Below are 14,262 nucleotides of genomic sequence, written 5' to 3'. Positions count from 1 at the left end.
GTTTTGCTGCGTAAGACTGTTTTGACAGGGCATGTCTTTTGCCGTGGAAAACATCAGAGCCTCTGTTTTGGGGGGACTCGTTTTCCCCCCAAAACGAGTCCCATTGTTCAAGTGACTTTAAAAACGTCTCCAGGTGATCTATTTACATCTGCAGCTCCACTGCTCCCTTTGTAAGCATTAGCAGGATGATCAGCGATGGGCTTCTCATTTGATTAACAGAGTGAATGTGTATTTTTTTTTTAAGTATTGAGAGCAAAAAGAAATGAAAGGTAGTTTAATATCACAGCTTCGTCTCATCTCAAAAGAGGGATCTGCCCCCCACCCTATCCCACTTTCCCTTTCTCTCTCTTTTCTCTCACCCAGAAGCTTATTAGTTCTAACTATACAGCATGCATAATAAAACTGCTCATTTGCTCATTAATATTAAAATTATCATATTCAGAGCCATGGGCATTAAGATCAATCAAATCATGGGATTTTCAGGTCAGATGCAAGATCTGCTTATGAGGTTTTTTTTTTTGAATCCCTTTCTTTTTGCAGAAAGAGCTGTACACACCAAGCTAAGGGGAGATGATAAATATAAGAGACAGGGATATTAAAGCCGGGGTTATTATTTGTAGGGCCCAATGCATGCTTTAATCATGCTTATATGGTCATATAATTTTCTTTCTAGAGTTATTTTTTTCCTCCTCTGGTTTTAATTTATGCACAAATTCTGCTGTTTTAAATTTTTGAGACAATAAATTCAAAATGCGAAACGGAAAGAAGAATATTTGGACATCTTAGATGTCTAACACTCCCTCCAACACACATATATATTCACACAATGATACGAGGCCTTCTGGGTGACAGTTTCTTTTTTTCTTTCAGTACTGTCATCTTTAAAGCGATGTGTCCATTAAGAGCTCTGCTTTTCTGGAGCAGGAAGGGTTACTGACATCACCATTATCAAGGCCTGCATTACCACTTCTGTCACCACCATAAGCCATTCGCTATGCTGATTACCTCCTTTTAGCCTACTTACTCTGATTGATATGTACTGTGTGCAGGACTTGTAAGAGCATTCACTCTCACTCAATTTTTACTAATTAAATCAATGGTGCGTGAATGTTAAGAATTTCTTCAAAATGTAAAAAAAAAAAAAAAAAAATCAATTTCCTGGCCTTTTTCTTTCCCCCCCCCCCCTTTTCCTCATGATGGAAAATGAATGAATGTGATTTGTTTTACCTCATCCTGCCTGACCTGCGTTCGTCTTCTTCTCTCTCTGCAGAACGCCGTTCGCCACAACCTGAGTCTTCACAAGTGCTTTGTGCGCGTCGAAAACGTGAAGGGGGCGGTGTGGACGGTGGACGAGGTGGAGTATCAGAAACGCAGGTCGCAGAAGATCACAGGGTAAGGGCAGCGCCACTTACCTTCTCCCACGCAGAGGTGCTAATATCCCTTGAAGATTTTCACACATTGCCACAGACTTTAATGTAATATGAGTGATTTTATGGGGTTGCAAAAAACATAATTATGAAACAAAAAGACAAAAACAAGTTGAGTTTTTGTCTGATCTAACCACGTTATTTCACAGTTGCTGTGTGCAAACCAGACTTCTTATGGCTTTTTTTCCCCAACCACTCATCCATAATGTTGTTCAATGCATGCCATGTAGTTGGAAATTACACAATATTGGGCATTACTCGTCTAAACATTTCTCAGTCGGGATTGGATTTTATTTCAGGGTTTCTGAGTAAATGGGTTTGATTACAATTGGGCGCCACACCTTTCAGATTCTTATTTTAAGAAAGAAACTTAAGACCTTACAAAGTTTCCGACCAAATGACAAAAAGCCCCAATAATGTCGTAGTGTGACAGTTTGTGGATGTTTTCGAAACTAGAGTTTGTGATATAAATGTGTGAAACTGCAAAGAAAAGGTGGATTTACTGAAATAGTTTGCAAAGTTTGACAATTATATTACAGTGTGCCATTTCCCTAAAATTACGCAATCCAGACAAATGAATCTCTCTGCAAGGCACTGCAATCTATGTTACAAAGACGAGGTCAAGCATTGCATTATCAACATTTACATCTAAATTTTTGTTTTTGTTGTTGTTTTTTCCTCAGAAGTCCATCTCTCGTGAAGAACCTTCCCTCCAGTCTTGGCTACGGAACGGCGCTAAACGCCAGCTTACAGGTAGAACTCCCCATCAGATCCTGCATTTAGCATAAAGCGGAAGCATTATTCTTTTCTTCCCTTTTCTCTCCTCTCTCACTCGCTTCCTCCACTCCTCCCTTATTCCTTCCACCTTTAGACCCAGAAGGCCACCCTGTGGTCAAACCGAGCAGAATGTCTTCCGTCCCTCTCCCCGCTCTCCTCCCCTTTCTCCCAGTTTGTTGCAGCCACCTTAGATTGATTGTGGCATGTGCAAATGCAGGGGCATGTGCATTAATATTTATCTAAGCTGTCATAAATGATTTGGCTTCATAGTGTACGCCAGCGAGGTGCTCATGGCAAAAACTTTAAAAATTTAATCACTGTATATAACTTTAATGCGTAGCAGGCTAAAGTGTCAGGAGTTTTTATTATTTTGAGGTAAAGTTTTTGGGAGCCTTTATTTTATTATTATTATTTTATTAATACATAACCACTCCGCACAAAGGCATTTGAATGGCAGTTACTGGGAGGTAATCTGTAAGGTTTCCACACATGGGAAAGATTTCTTGCAACATAATAAGAGAAGGATATTGTATTTTAGTAATTGCCATGGTAAATCATTTTATTCCCTCAGCTGTCTCTTTTTTCACTCTTCACACTGCCTCTCAGCCACTAAATACCTTCTGTCTTTGCAAGCCATTTATTCACCCAACATTTCATGTAATTATGCTTCATATGCTTCTCATATTTCTTGTTCCTTAATAGTCACACGTCCCTCATTCTTTACCTTTACCCTCACCAGCCCGTGCCCTCTTCTCTCTCTCTCACTCTCGTTCCTTTTTTTTTTTCTCCGACTCTGCAGGCTGCTCTGGCGGAGACCTCCCTGCCGTTGCTGGGGACCCCCGGCCTCATGAGCAGCGCCGCGGGGCCAATGGGCGGCAGCTGCCACGGCCTGCTTGGCGGTGACCCGTCCGGACCGACTGGCGGCAGCCCGCCCGGACTGTTGGGAGGGAGTCCGCCCGGTTTGTTGGGGATCAGCCCGCCCGGAACGCTGAGCTGCAGCCCCCCAACCATGTTGCAGTCTGCCCACGAGGAGCTCAACGGCTCACTCGACCACCTGGACACCAACGGACACAGCAGTCCTGGATATTCCCCTCCAGTACACATGTGAGTAGAGGAAAAGAAATTGCCACAACTGTTTAGATTTGCAGCCTTCAGAATCCGCCACAGGGATTTCCATGTGCTTTTTCACATTTACTTAAGAACCACAAAGTATTTAATAAAGTTTCCTGTTTAGATTTACAGAAAGCAAAGCATGATTGGTTTCAAATTAAAGCTTGAAAAGTGCAGCATGCATTGAGGAGACTAGAAAAACTTCAGCAATAGACAAAAAAAAAAAAAAAAAATCAATTCACAATCTAAAAGTGGAAAAGAAACACGGCTGCAAAACCTACTAAGAAGTGACCTAGCAGCCACTTGGTCCATGATAACAAGAGGAGTTCAGAGATTGTCTGTTGACAACTATTATTGATCCTTTACACAAATTTAAACTTTTGACTGGGCGAAAAAAAAAAAAAAAAAAAAGACGGAAAAAAGGCATTAAGAATTTCCTTTTGCAGTTCTACACCCTGATAAAATAAGACTAAGATTGGACTTTGTGGACTACATCCAAAATGATATCTCTGGCAGAAAGCTGACACTGCATATCTCTCCACTCAGAACAGTCCATCCCTCCGTGTAAGGCATGGTGATGGCAGGATTATGCTGTGGGGATATTTTCCTCAGCAAGGATGGGAGATCTGGTCAGAAACAAAGTCAAATGAAGTCAAATACAAGACAATCCTGAAATAAAAAAATAAGAACTTGAGACCCTCGAGACTGAGCAGAGGTTCTACAAAGTATTAACCAAAGAGGGGCACTCCGGTGGCGCATGTACTCATGTACGGCTCACAAGTTTGAATCCTGACCTATTGACCTTTGTCGAATGTCTTCCCCATCTGTCATAACTCACTATCCTGTTAATGAACTCTAGTGGTCAAATAAAGACCTCTAGGATCTGTGTTGAATAAATTCCACTGAAACCACCAAGATAAATCTCTTCTCGCCCACAGTGCTAAACACGTAAGAAAAAAATAAATAAAATTTTGCGTTTAAATGCTTTGGATTTTTTTACAGCGATAAAAGCGTGCCAATTTCCACCTTACAGATCTGTAAGTGTTCTTATTTGATAATGCAAGCTGGACCTGCCTTTTCCACTTCCATGCGCCCACCTCCTGCTCTGTGTTTCTCTAATTGTCTGACATTTAACCCCCTGAATCAGTGTCTGTTTAGTTAGCACCGACCTCGGGGCAGAGCTCAATTTCTATCCTGGATTGCATTGTGAGCAGACTTTCCTCTCTCTTTTAGTGGGATTTTATTGCCTTTGTGGTCGTACAGTTCGAGTCTATATATAGGACCTTGTGATCAAACTACTCTGTACATTTTAACTGCTTTTTTTTTTTTTTTTTTTTTTAAGTGGAGGACTGTTCATATTAATATTTAGCAAGCATAGCACTAATTACTTTAATCTCCATCTCCTCTTTATGTAGCTGGGAGAGAGTGTTTGGTCTTGACTTTCAGAAACATCCCAACCACACACACACACACACGCACACAGGCTACAGTTTGAAACAAACACACCAAAGATATCCTTTTAACGCTTCTTATGTGCTGCCTATCAAAGCCTCCATTGCAACATTAGCTAACCATTTGTGTAATGGATAAAGGATGCTTCCCACTGCCATGTGAGTAAATGTATTTATGAGAAAGGAAGCGTCCATACCTTAATATATTTAGACGTGTTTACCTCTCCTGAAAGGGGGTGCTAAGTGAGGCAAATTTGCCATGCTCCTGACAGACTCCCAGTGTTTGCACTCCCTGAGGTCATTTAATTTTCAGTAACAGGACAGCGCAGACTTTTTTCCCTTTCTCCTTCCCCCCTCTGCTTTCCGCGGCCACTTCGTCTCGACACTGACACGAGTTGTTATGGGGGACGAGAGGCATCTAGCCCCAGCCCTCCCAGCCTGCCCTTTTTTTCACGCAGTCCACAACAGCCTTCGAAATGGAAGAAATGTGTTCTCCGGCGTTACTTTTCGCTGTACGCGCTTAAATAATAAAGCGGCTCGCAGCACTAAACTAAATAGTACATCACCTCGAAGACCTGTTTTGGGAGGAGAGTCATCAGCACAACTGAGTCCATTCAGCTGTTAGACAAACCTCCTCTTCCCCTAAATGTCTAAAGGTTAATGATGTCTGCTTAACCACAGACCAGCTCGCCCTGGGCCATGCTGGCTGTGTGTATGTGTAAGTATGCATGTGTAATAAACTCATGTTCACCCTAAGGGGTTCTGCTTAAAAGAAGTGGTAGCTGTTATAACCAGGAAGGCCTGAACTTACAATTAGAGCTTCCAACTTCTCTCATACTCAACATAATATGTCGAGGCCCAGTTATTCTGGGTTTGTCTCATGTTTTTAATTGTTTCGCGTTCACCTCTCATTGGTGTGATGAATATCTTTCGTTTATTTTGGCCCCTTTCCTTTTCCTACCATCAACCTCCTGGACTAATGACCTTATTTGCATCCCTGGCTTTACCTCCGCACGGTTTCCAGTGCTAATCTCAAATTGATATGAGAGCAGGCATCTCGGCGTATTTATTACGCTGCATTTCAGGCCGGCGTTTACTCCTTGAGTGACTCGATAATGGCATCCAGCCATTAGGCACTAAATGGCTCATCCACATATTTTAATAAAGCGTTGGAAAGCCGATAGCGAACACGGCAGCTCGTAATTTCTTTCTTCTTTTCTTCTTTTTTTTTTTTCTTGTAAAGCATCCAAACATCCTAATGAGGATTATTTTAATAGTAAAGAATCATTCATATTTTTGATATGACTAGAATCAGGATCTTCTTGCAAAGCGAGAATGAGGAGTGTGTTCTCGTGTTATCTGACGTCAAAATATTCCAATTTAAATGTGTGGGAAAATAGAAAAATGTTCGCTGAATGAATACTTTTTTTCCCCTTCCGTGTTACGTTTTGATATGTTTCTTGTCGGCAACCACCCCCCGGCCCCCCCGGCCCCCCCGGCCCCGCCCCTCTGTTCCTGTAAATCCGCAGGACAGAAACAGAAATATTCATCGCTCGGCTCGAATCCTGCTAAGATCTTCTCATCCCGACCACATCAGAATATTAATTTACAGTATTTGGCTCTGAATATTAAAGTCATCTGTACCTTTTAAAAATTCTTTTCAAATTCAAAAAGGCCCCGGCGCCCTGCCTCTCCCCCCGCTGATGAAGGCGGCCCAGGAGAGACGCATCCTAACGTTGCCGCCGCCTGATAAGTCTCCCTCTCCTCTTTCCGAGTCTACGGGGATTTTCTGATGCATCCGATGTGTCAGAAATAATTAGGTTTTGTCAGATTTATCATTGTTGCACAAACCCTTCTCCCCGACTAGGGCTCCGGATCATGTTATGCCTTGTTTGTGTGTGACAGCATTATTATTCTTGTTAGCTGCCCAGCAGCTTTTTTTTTTTTTCTCTTTCCACCCACTCCTGTGTTGTTCTGAAGGAAAAAAGGCGTCCTGTGCTGCTTCCTGCCCAGCGCTTATTGACAGTGGCTAAAGATATTCATCCATTTAGAGTTAAAAACATGTATCATGGTGTCCGAGCGAACTGCCGGGGCTGAAGTTGATTAATGGCAGAAGCAAGCTGCTGGTTTTTCCTCTTGAGGAGCGGCACGCCACAGCCTCTGCATATTAACGAGTGGCTGCGCTTTCTATTAACTAGATAAAAAAGCCTCTCCTCTGCCTTTGCTCCAGGGGGCTCAGGGATGAGAAATTCTCCATTATTTATCATGTGGCCTGTTTCCTCCCCCCCTTTTTTTTTCATGTATTTCAACCTGGTGTCATCAGTAAACTTTTAAATGCCAAACATGTCTGGAACATCGCAGCTTATCGGCCTTACAGGGGCCGTGTTTTTCATGCAATTTTCATGTGCTTACTTACAGTAGACGTGAGGCATCATCTCGAATTAGCGTCTTGCAAACAACATGGTTTTTGCTTTCACCAGATAATGCGTGTCACACTTGATTTTTGTTTTGTTTTTTTTGTTACAAGAAAATGTCAAATTGTAAATCGGGGAATGGGTTGGAAAGAGATTCTTACTATGAGATGATATTAGGTAAATATCTTCAATTTAGTTGTTTTTATACACACAAAGTTTTAGACGAATGTCTTTGTTGAAGCAAAAGCTGAAAATCTGTCTGCTTGGTTATCAACCTTAAATAACCATTTGAGTCCCAAAATCAGATTTCCATACATGAGAGTTTGACTAGTTAGTTTAATTCATTAGTTATCAGATGAGAAATGGCATTTGGTTGCTAAAAAAAAGTTGAAAATGAAATGACCAATGGCAGAATGACCTGCTCCCTAAAACCTTGGTAGACTTTAAAACTGGGAAACAGCCAATGCAGCGAAAGGGAATGATATTTACCAGTTCCTGGATCACCAGAATGGTTTTCCTTCAGCTTCTGAGTAAAAACCAATGCTTGTCTCAGAACATTTGAAAAATCTGACATCTATGTGCCTATGTCCTTTACCTCACAGGCCACCTGTTCACGTGAAAGAGGAGCCGCTCAACATGGATGACGACGACTGTCCGATGTCACTCGTGACGACGGCCAATCACAGTCCGGAACTTGATGATGACCGGGAGCTGGAGGAAGGAAACCTATCAGAAGACCTGGAGTGACTAGGATACGATTTTTGGTCAATGTGTCCCACCGTTCTACCGCACTGTTTCTCTTACACAGACCTGCAAGGCTAGAAACCACTCCACCATCCAAGAACCCACAGCTGACTCTCTTTCTCACCACTGGGACTATTTATTGAGCATGTATCCGGATAGAGACCAGTCCAGAGGAACTCTTTGTTGCAGACCTTTTGGATTCCCCAAACATGACAGACATGAGATGTCTGCTGTAAAAAGAAGACCAAGAAGAAAAAGAAACTCTCTGAGACCTGTTATATGTGGGGGGGTGGCGTGGCCACATACAGTGAAATGATGATGGACTCATGGATGGGGGAGGAAACATGAGACAAATAAGCAAATCATGTTCTGTTGAAAGCTCGCGGCCTCCTATACTGCCAAAAAAGGAAGACGTTTTATGTTTGTGAATAACCCAACCCACAGTAGTTGTTAATGTCTAGAGACAATTGCTGGTTCAATTCAAATTGTCGCTCTGTTATCATTTGCACAGGAGTAGTCTTGGAAAATTGTGTCACTGCCTGTATGTTGCTACTATTATTAAAATCACCATATTATTTTTTTCTTTTTTTTTTCTTTTTGTCTTTTTTTTCTTTTTTACCATTGTTAATTTCCAGATCTGATTTATAGACACCACCAACTGTAAATGCCATCCCTCGAATCACAACTACAGTACCAAGACTGTTTTCGCAACTGTTAGGAGAAAAAAACAACAACAAAAAAAACAAAGAAAGAAAAAAAATAACAAGGGAAAAAAAAAAAGTTGGCTTCCAGTCTGTTATGTGTTTGTGATTAAAAGTCTAAAATGAAGTTGGAAAAATAATAACAGTTTGTGTAAAAAAAAAAAAAAAAAAAAAATGCCATTTACAAAACGAATGCATTTCTGCGTAACTTTCCTCTTGCTCTTCTTACCTCGGCGTTCTAAAGCTTTGTCTACCTGCAAACAGTGACAGGCAACAGCTAAAAACCAAAGCCAAACTCTAGCAATGGCCAATAGCTTACAGGCAGAAGCCACCAAACTCCTCTTTTTGGTCTCACCTTCTGTGACTTTAAACTAGTTCAAAGAGAAGCTTTTTTTGTTTTGTTTTGTTTTGTTTTTTTCTGTCCACAAACTACCTTGGAAAAACCTCTGGGATTGTTTCATTTAGCCCTATACAAAGATGGTCAGAGCAGAAACGAGTGTTGATTCTTCATGTGTAATTTGGGAACTCATAAAAATAACCATAAAAGTGGACCATGACCAAAATAATTCAATAGAAATGCAAAAACATCTTAATGTTGTGAAGGCTATGTTAATTTTTTTGTTTGTTTGTTTTTGTTATTACACATTGTAACTCATTGTTTTGTTTTTTTTTGGGGGGGGGGGTTGTTGGGTTTTTTTGCATACAAACCTGTTGGATATCATTTTGTTTTAGGTGGAACTGTCCGAATGCGTTCACGTCTTTACTTCCGTGGCGCTTTTTGTTCTGAGCTGCATCAAAACGAAAGAAAAAAAAACAAACAAAAAAACTGAAAATAGTACTAACCAAACATGAAAACTATCTAGTGAAGCCAAATAAGTCATAATTTCAAGTTAATATGAAATAATGTGGCTTGGTTAGCATGGGAAAGCAAACATAGCCATTGTGGAAGGGGAAAATCTAAGGTAACCTTTTCTAGGTGAGATTTGCTTTAACTTCATCCAGCGCTCATTATGTGGGTTACGGATTTGAAACTTCACAGGTTTTTACACACAAGTGTAATCTGGAAAAGGTTGTCAGCTTTTTACGATTCACTTTGTACTTATAGAAGAAGAAGTACTTCCTGTTGTTTTCCTCCTCTAAGCCTGCATTGAGTGCTGGTCATTTCGCCCCTTCACCATTTCGTACTTTTGCAGTTTCGGTCGTTTCGCACCCCGACTTTTTCAGGACCAAAATGGTACCATCTGCTGGTGGAAATTTTGTATCGACCATGCACCAATTTCTATCCACTTTGATGACCAAAAGTGATTTTATTTAATTCACTCGTAGTCTGTCGTAAGGAAGTGAGGTTATTTGACTTCAGTGTCTACCAGCAGGTGTATTTTATGAGTCAACTGGCAAAATGCTGGCACAACCACAAACAATAGGAAAAGAATGCAATTGAATCAAATTACAAGTGAGATTTGACACTTTTTGACCATTTTATGTTGACATTTTATGGAGTTTACTGAACAATAACTTAAAACAATCTCATCCATCCATGAACTTTGTTGCCACCATGTTGGTAGGCAGAATTGCCTAAGACATGACGGGGAAGGGGTATTTTTTTTATTTTTTACATATCTTGCAATGGTTATTTCAATTTTGGGATAAAGGATGTTCCAATCATAAAGGCAGTTCAGCAAAGTCCACTTTTTACTACATCCTAGCAGTCAGAACTTGTGAAAGACCTCAAACGGAGAAGTTAATTTCAAGTCTGGCTTGGAATTCATTGTTTTATTTTTATCCAAACAGCAGTTTAGTTTCTATTGGATTGTCTGGAAGCCATAGTTATTGTGATTGCCTAGTACTGAGCTTGCCTATCAACATGGCGGTCCACGCCCGGTTCAGATGTGCCGTAACTATGTATTGAAAAGGGGAGACAGGAGGGTTAGGAATGACGATGTGTCGGTACGAAATGGTAAAGGGGAAATGTGACTCCCAAAGTGTTGTTGCTTTAATGGTCATTTCTGTTTTCAGCAAACCAAAGTTACACAAAATTCTGCCTCCTCTTGAACAGGTTAAGCAGTAAAACTCACACTTATGCCCCATTCAAGTCTGGCATGAAGACATACAGAGACCAGGTGGTCAGCTTTACCGTCTTTCACATACATAATGGCTTTTTAAAAGAGCGACTCGCTAAGCTTCGTTCTGAACCAAAATCTGAACCCCACTGTGCGTCCGTTACTTTTGAGTTGTCAGGCCAGAGCTTAAAACACACACTGTACAAAAGCACTGCTTGTAGGCACATCCTCACGCACCTGAGAGCCGGTGCCGCGTCGAGAGGCCAGGAGTCCCAATGCCGACTCCTGAGGGAGGGATAGAAAGGACGTTCTTAATAATCTTATTCACACCAAATAAAAAGGGCGCTTCGTCTTTCATTCAAAAGAAAAAAAAAAAAAAAGGGTTCTCCCACTTATCCCTCCGCCCCCCCAAAAAACTGGCTTTCCAAAAGCTTCTACCTCTGCACAACAACTTCAGAACGACCACAACAGATTGCACGAGTTTCGAGAGCTGTCCCACTTCCCCCACTGCTTGTCTTTCATAGGATGTGGCTCAATACCAACGTTTACATTCCCTGCGTCAGGATATACGGAGGAGTCGCATTGTGATAGGTTGTCTGCAAACATTTGTAGAATGATAATGTATAGATTACCTGTAAGGGGAATATTGTGTTTTTAAAAATGCATGTCTAAAAATCATTTGGTGGACTGGAAACAAAAGAAATACGACAAAACTCATCGGGACGATGGCCTACGTGTTGCAATGCATAGGAGTGCATTACCTCAGAGGGATAAAACCTGTCAGCCACAGAATGCATATTACCTGTAGATTTGCATGGGTTTTGTACAAATTAAGTAAAATGAAAAAAAAAAAAAGTCTAAAATAGTTGCTTGCACATAATACCAGAAAGACCTCCAGAACTGCGATCTGCTCCTCCACTAGATTTTAGGATTGTCTGGATTTTCTGGGTTGATTTTTGTCTGTATTTTGATAACTGTGCATACTTATGTAAAAAGGAAAAAAGAAAAAAAAATCATGTCGGTGGACCCATAAAATTTACCAGACTTTTTTCTAAGACGGGAAAAAAAGAGAGTTCTGTGTTTCTTTTCTGACTTACCTGAATTTTTACTGTTTCTCTCTCATTGCTCGCTAAGAATAGCAAACCTGCTTTTTCTGCATCTGCTTTGCGTAGCTGTAAGGCTTTAACCTAATGTGTGTATTTATTGCTTGTACCTCTGTGCATACTTTATGAAGCATTATGTCTGGCAGTTGAGTCATGTATCCTTTCTACTGCTATCCTTCTCTAATAATTGAGAATATGATCCTCCCTCCCCCCCTGTGTATACAGTAAATTGGGACTGTAGCAAACATATGTTTATGTAATTGGTGATTTTTTTGTTCTTATTCTCTTTTACTTTAATCGAGATTCAACAACCTTTTTTTTTTTATACTTCTCATTCCTGTGTACTGTGTCCATATGTTAAAGGTTCCCTGACATTAGAAGGTCATGGTTGAGAATTGTAACAGACATTATTTTCTGTATTCATGGCATTTCACTGCTGAATAAAATAAAGGACCAAAACTTGGAATTTGAAAAGGCAACTGACTACCTCCAGCATCAGAGAGTAAATCATTTCCCTCTCCCCTGTTGCACATTTATGTTTTATTTCGCAAAGGCACAGCCATGAAAATCTAGCGTGGCATTACACATTTAAGGTTTCAGGGGCTGCTACTTCAGAGAGATAAAATAATAATAATAATAAAAATTTAATGTATATGTTACACTTTTTTTCTTCTTCTTTTCTGGCATCTGGAGCCTTGTTTAGAGGAGCAAGACGTGGTAGTGCATTGCTCACCCCTCTGGACCTGTAATGGGTTTAGCCTGTGTGTGATTCAAGCCGACTGCTTTCATGTAGCACAAGCATGTCCCAGTGTAGAAAGAAATGCTGCTTTGAAATGGATTTGTGGGAAGTTGCAAACCTAAGAAGGATTTCTATACAGTGAATTTGGCAGAAGTAGGCACTGTGGTTTCAAGTCAGTTTATTTAGTCGCCAGAGAAAACGCCGGACTGTTTTGACTTTTCCATGACTCCGTGGAGGGTTAAGTAACACGGCGATCCCCCTTCCTCACCTGTTGCTGTGCAATGCCAGTCAGTTCCTTCCTGAAAGAAGCCTTCTAAACATTCTCCTTGTTTAAAAGGAGACAATACCTAACAGTTTGGAAATATTTTGGGCTGAAAAAGACATAAACAGGCCTAATTTATCGTTCCTTTTGAATAAAAAAAAACTGCTCAAAAGACTTCCTAATTTTAATTATTATTATTTAAGAAGCCAGTTTGCCTGTGAGATGTCTTGGGAGCATCCATCCGGACGCATCCCTCTTGCTTCAAGCATGCAGTTTCTTTTTTAAACAGTAGGTGTCACTTCGACTCAAATCTGGCGTTTTTGACTAGATGGGAGCAGAAGAAGAGTAGTGTAGCGGAAGCTCATCTCCTAATTCAAGACCCGGTCCCAAAACGCGCACTGCACACATAGAGAGTGTTGAGTACGCCCTTTATGAAGTGTGTACTCAACCAAAGTGAACGTAAATGTTCTAGTTTGCATTACGAGCATGTAAAAATGTGAGAAATGTGCGAACATCCGTGTAAACACATCAAAAACAACAAAACCAACTCGGCTTGCAACTGTGACTGTGCTAAAGAGTCAGCTGATGTGGTCAGTTTGTGAACCTCACAAGTCTACACTCTTCACTCTGATTGAGGTAATGCTGATTTTAAGCTGTTTTTGATCTAAGTCCTATCTTTCCTATTGTTTGAAGTTCTTTTGATGTGATGCTAGAGAAATTGCCATTGACCAGAATGACAAAAGCCCAGCCCTTTCCCCACCTGTTAACACACAGATGTTGAATTTATTGTTGTGGAAAAAAAAAACGTTTATGGTGGAAATTGTCTTTCTTATTAAAATAATGCAGTTTTAAAACTGAAATAGTTAAACTAGGACTAAAATGATCTGTCTGTTACTTACCCAAATGATTAAGCTTGACTAGTCATGAGTTAACTAGTAAACTCATGTTTACTTTAAAAAGTAACACTAGCTGGTGTCTTTCCCATTTAAGCTTTTACTAGAATCAAAACAAGTGCGAATAGTTGTCATAGATGATATTGTTCCATCAAAATGGTGTATTATTTCAACACCAGTAGAAATTGTTTCAAAACTCAAGGTTGATAATGTGCAGGATCTCATACAGGCCCAGGGTCGAGGCACAATTCGCATTATTGTTTCTGTTGGTCAGATATTTTAAATGTTTGTTCATCAACGTTCTGCATCATGCAGATGGGAAAAATGTATTGCACCAGACGCGCTTCACTTTCCATCTTCAAGACAGTGGTTTCCTCTTCGGTACTTTAAAGGGAGGGAAGAAAAAAAAAAACCCAGTCTTCGTCCCTACAATTGATGGATGTTGACTGGTCTGACAGGCTCTGTGGCTAAATCAAGTCCAGCAGTCTGACCACACCTTGCTGGTCATGGAGCAGTCGCACACTGACAGACTCATTGAGATTCAAGCTGAATCCACCATGACCAATGTGTTGCCCATTAGT

General features: G+C 40.6%; 2 protein-coding genes across 16 annotated transcripts in view; both read left to right on the top strand.

The window, feature by feature from the left end:
• Positions 1–12,253, top strand: part of foxp2 (forkhead box P2) — a 131,646-nt gene extending 119,393 nt beyond the window's left edge. For all 10 annotated transcript variants that reach the window (XM_044107679.1, XM_044107682.1, XM_044107675.1 and 7 more), the window contains 4 exons: positions 1,271–1,392; positions 2,111–2,180; positions 3,004–3,308; positions 7,782–12,253. In XM_044107679.1, coding sequence (XP_043963614.1) covers positions 1,271–1,392; positions 2,111–2,180; positions 3,004–3,308; positions 7,782–7,926 — 642 coding nt within the window. In that variant the 3' untranslated portion in view covers positions 7,927–12,253. The remainder of the gene's footprint in view (positions 1–1,270; positions 1,393–2,110; positions 2,181–3,003; positions 3,309–7,781) is intronic.
• Positions 12,254–13,126: 873 nt separating this feature from the next.
• The window catches only part of mdfic (MyoD family inhibitor domain containing), a 52,653-nt gene continuing 51,517 nt past the window's right edge, over positions 13,127–14,262 (top strand). For all 6 annotated transcript variants that reach the window (XM_044108901.1, XM_044108896.1, XM_044108900.1 and 3 more), the window contains exon 1: positions 13,127–13,424. The gene's annotated coding sequence lies outside the window, so the exon portion shown is untranslated. The remainder of the gene's footprint in view (positions 13,425–14,262) is intronic.

This window comes from Gambusia affinis, linkage group LG23 (genome assembly GCF_019740435.1).
Source record: "Gambusia affinis linkage group LG23, SWU_Gaff_1.0, whole genome shotgun sequence".
Lineage (NCBI taxonomy): Eukaryota > Metazoa > Chordata > Actinopteri > Cyprinodontiformes > Poeciliidae > Gambusia > Gambusia affinis.
Note: the sequence above shows the minus strand (reverse complement) of the source record. Positions and strands in the feature narration are given on the sequence as shown.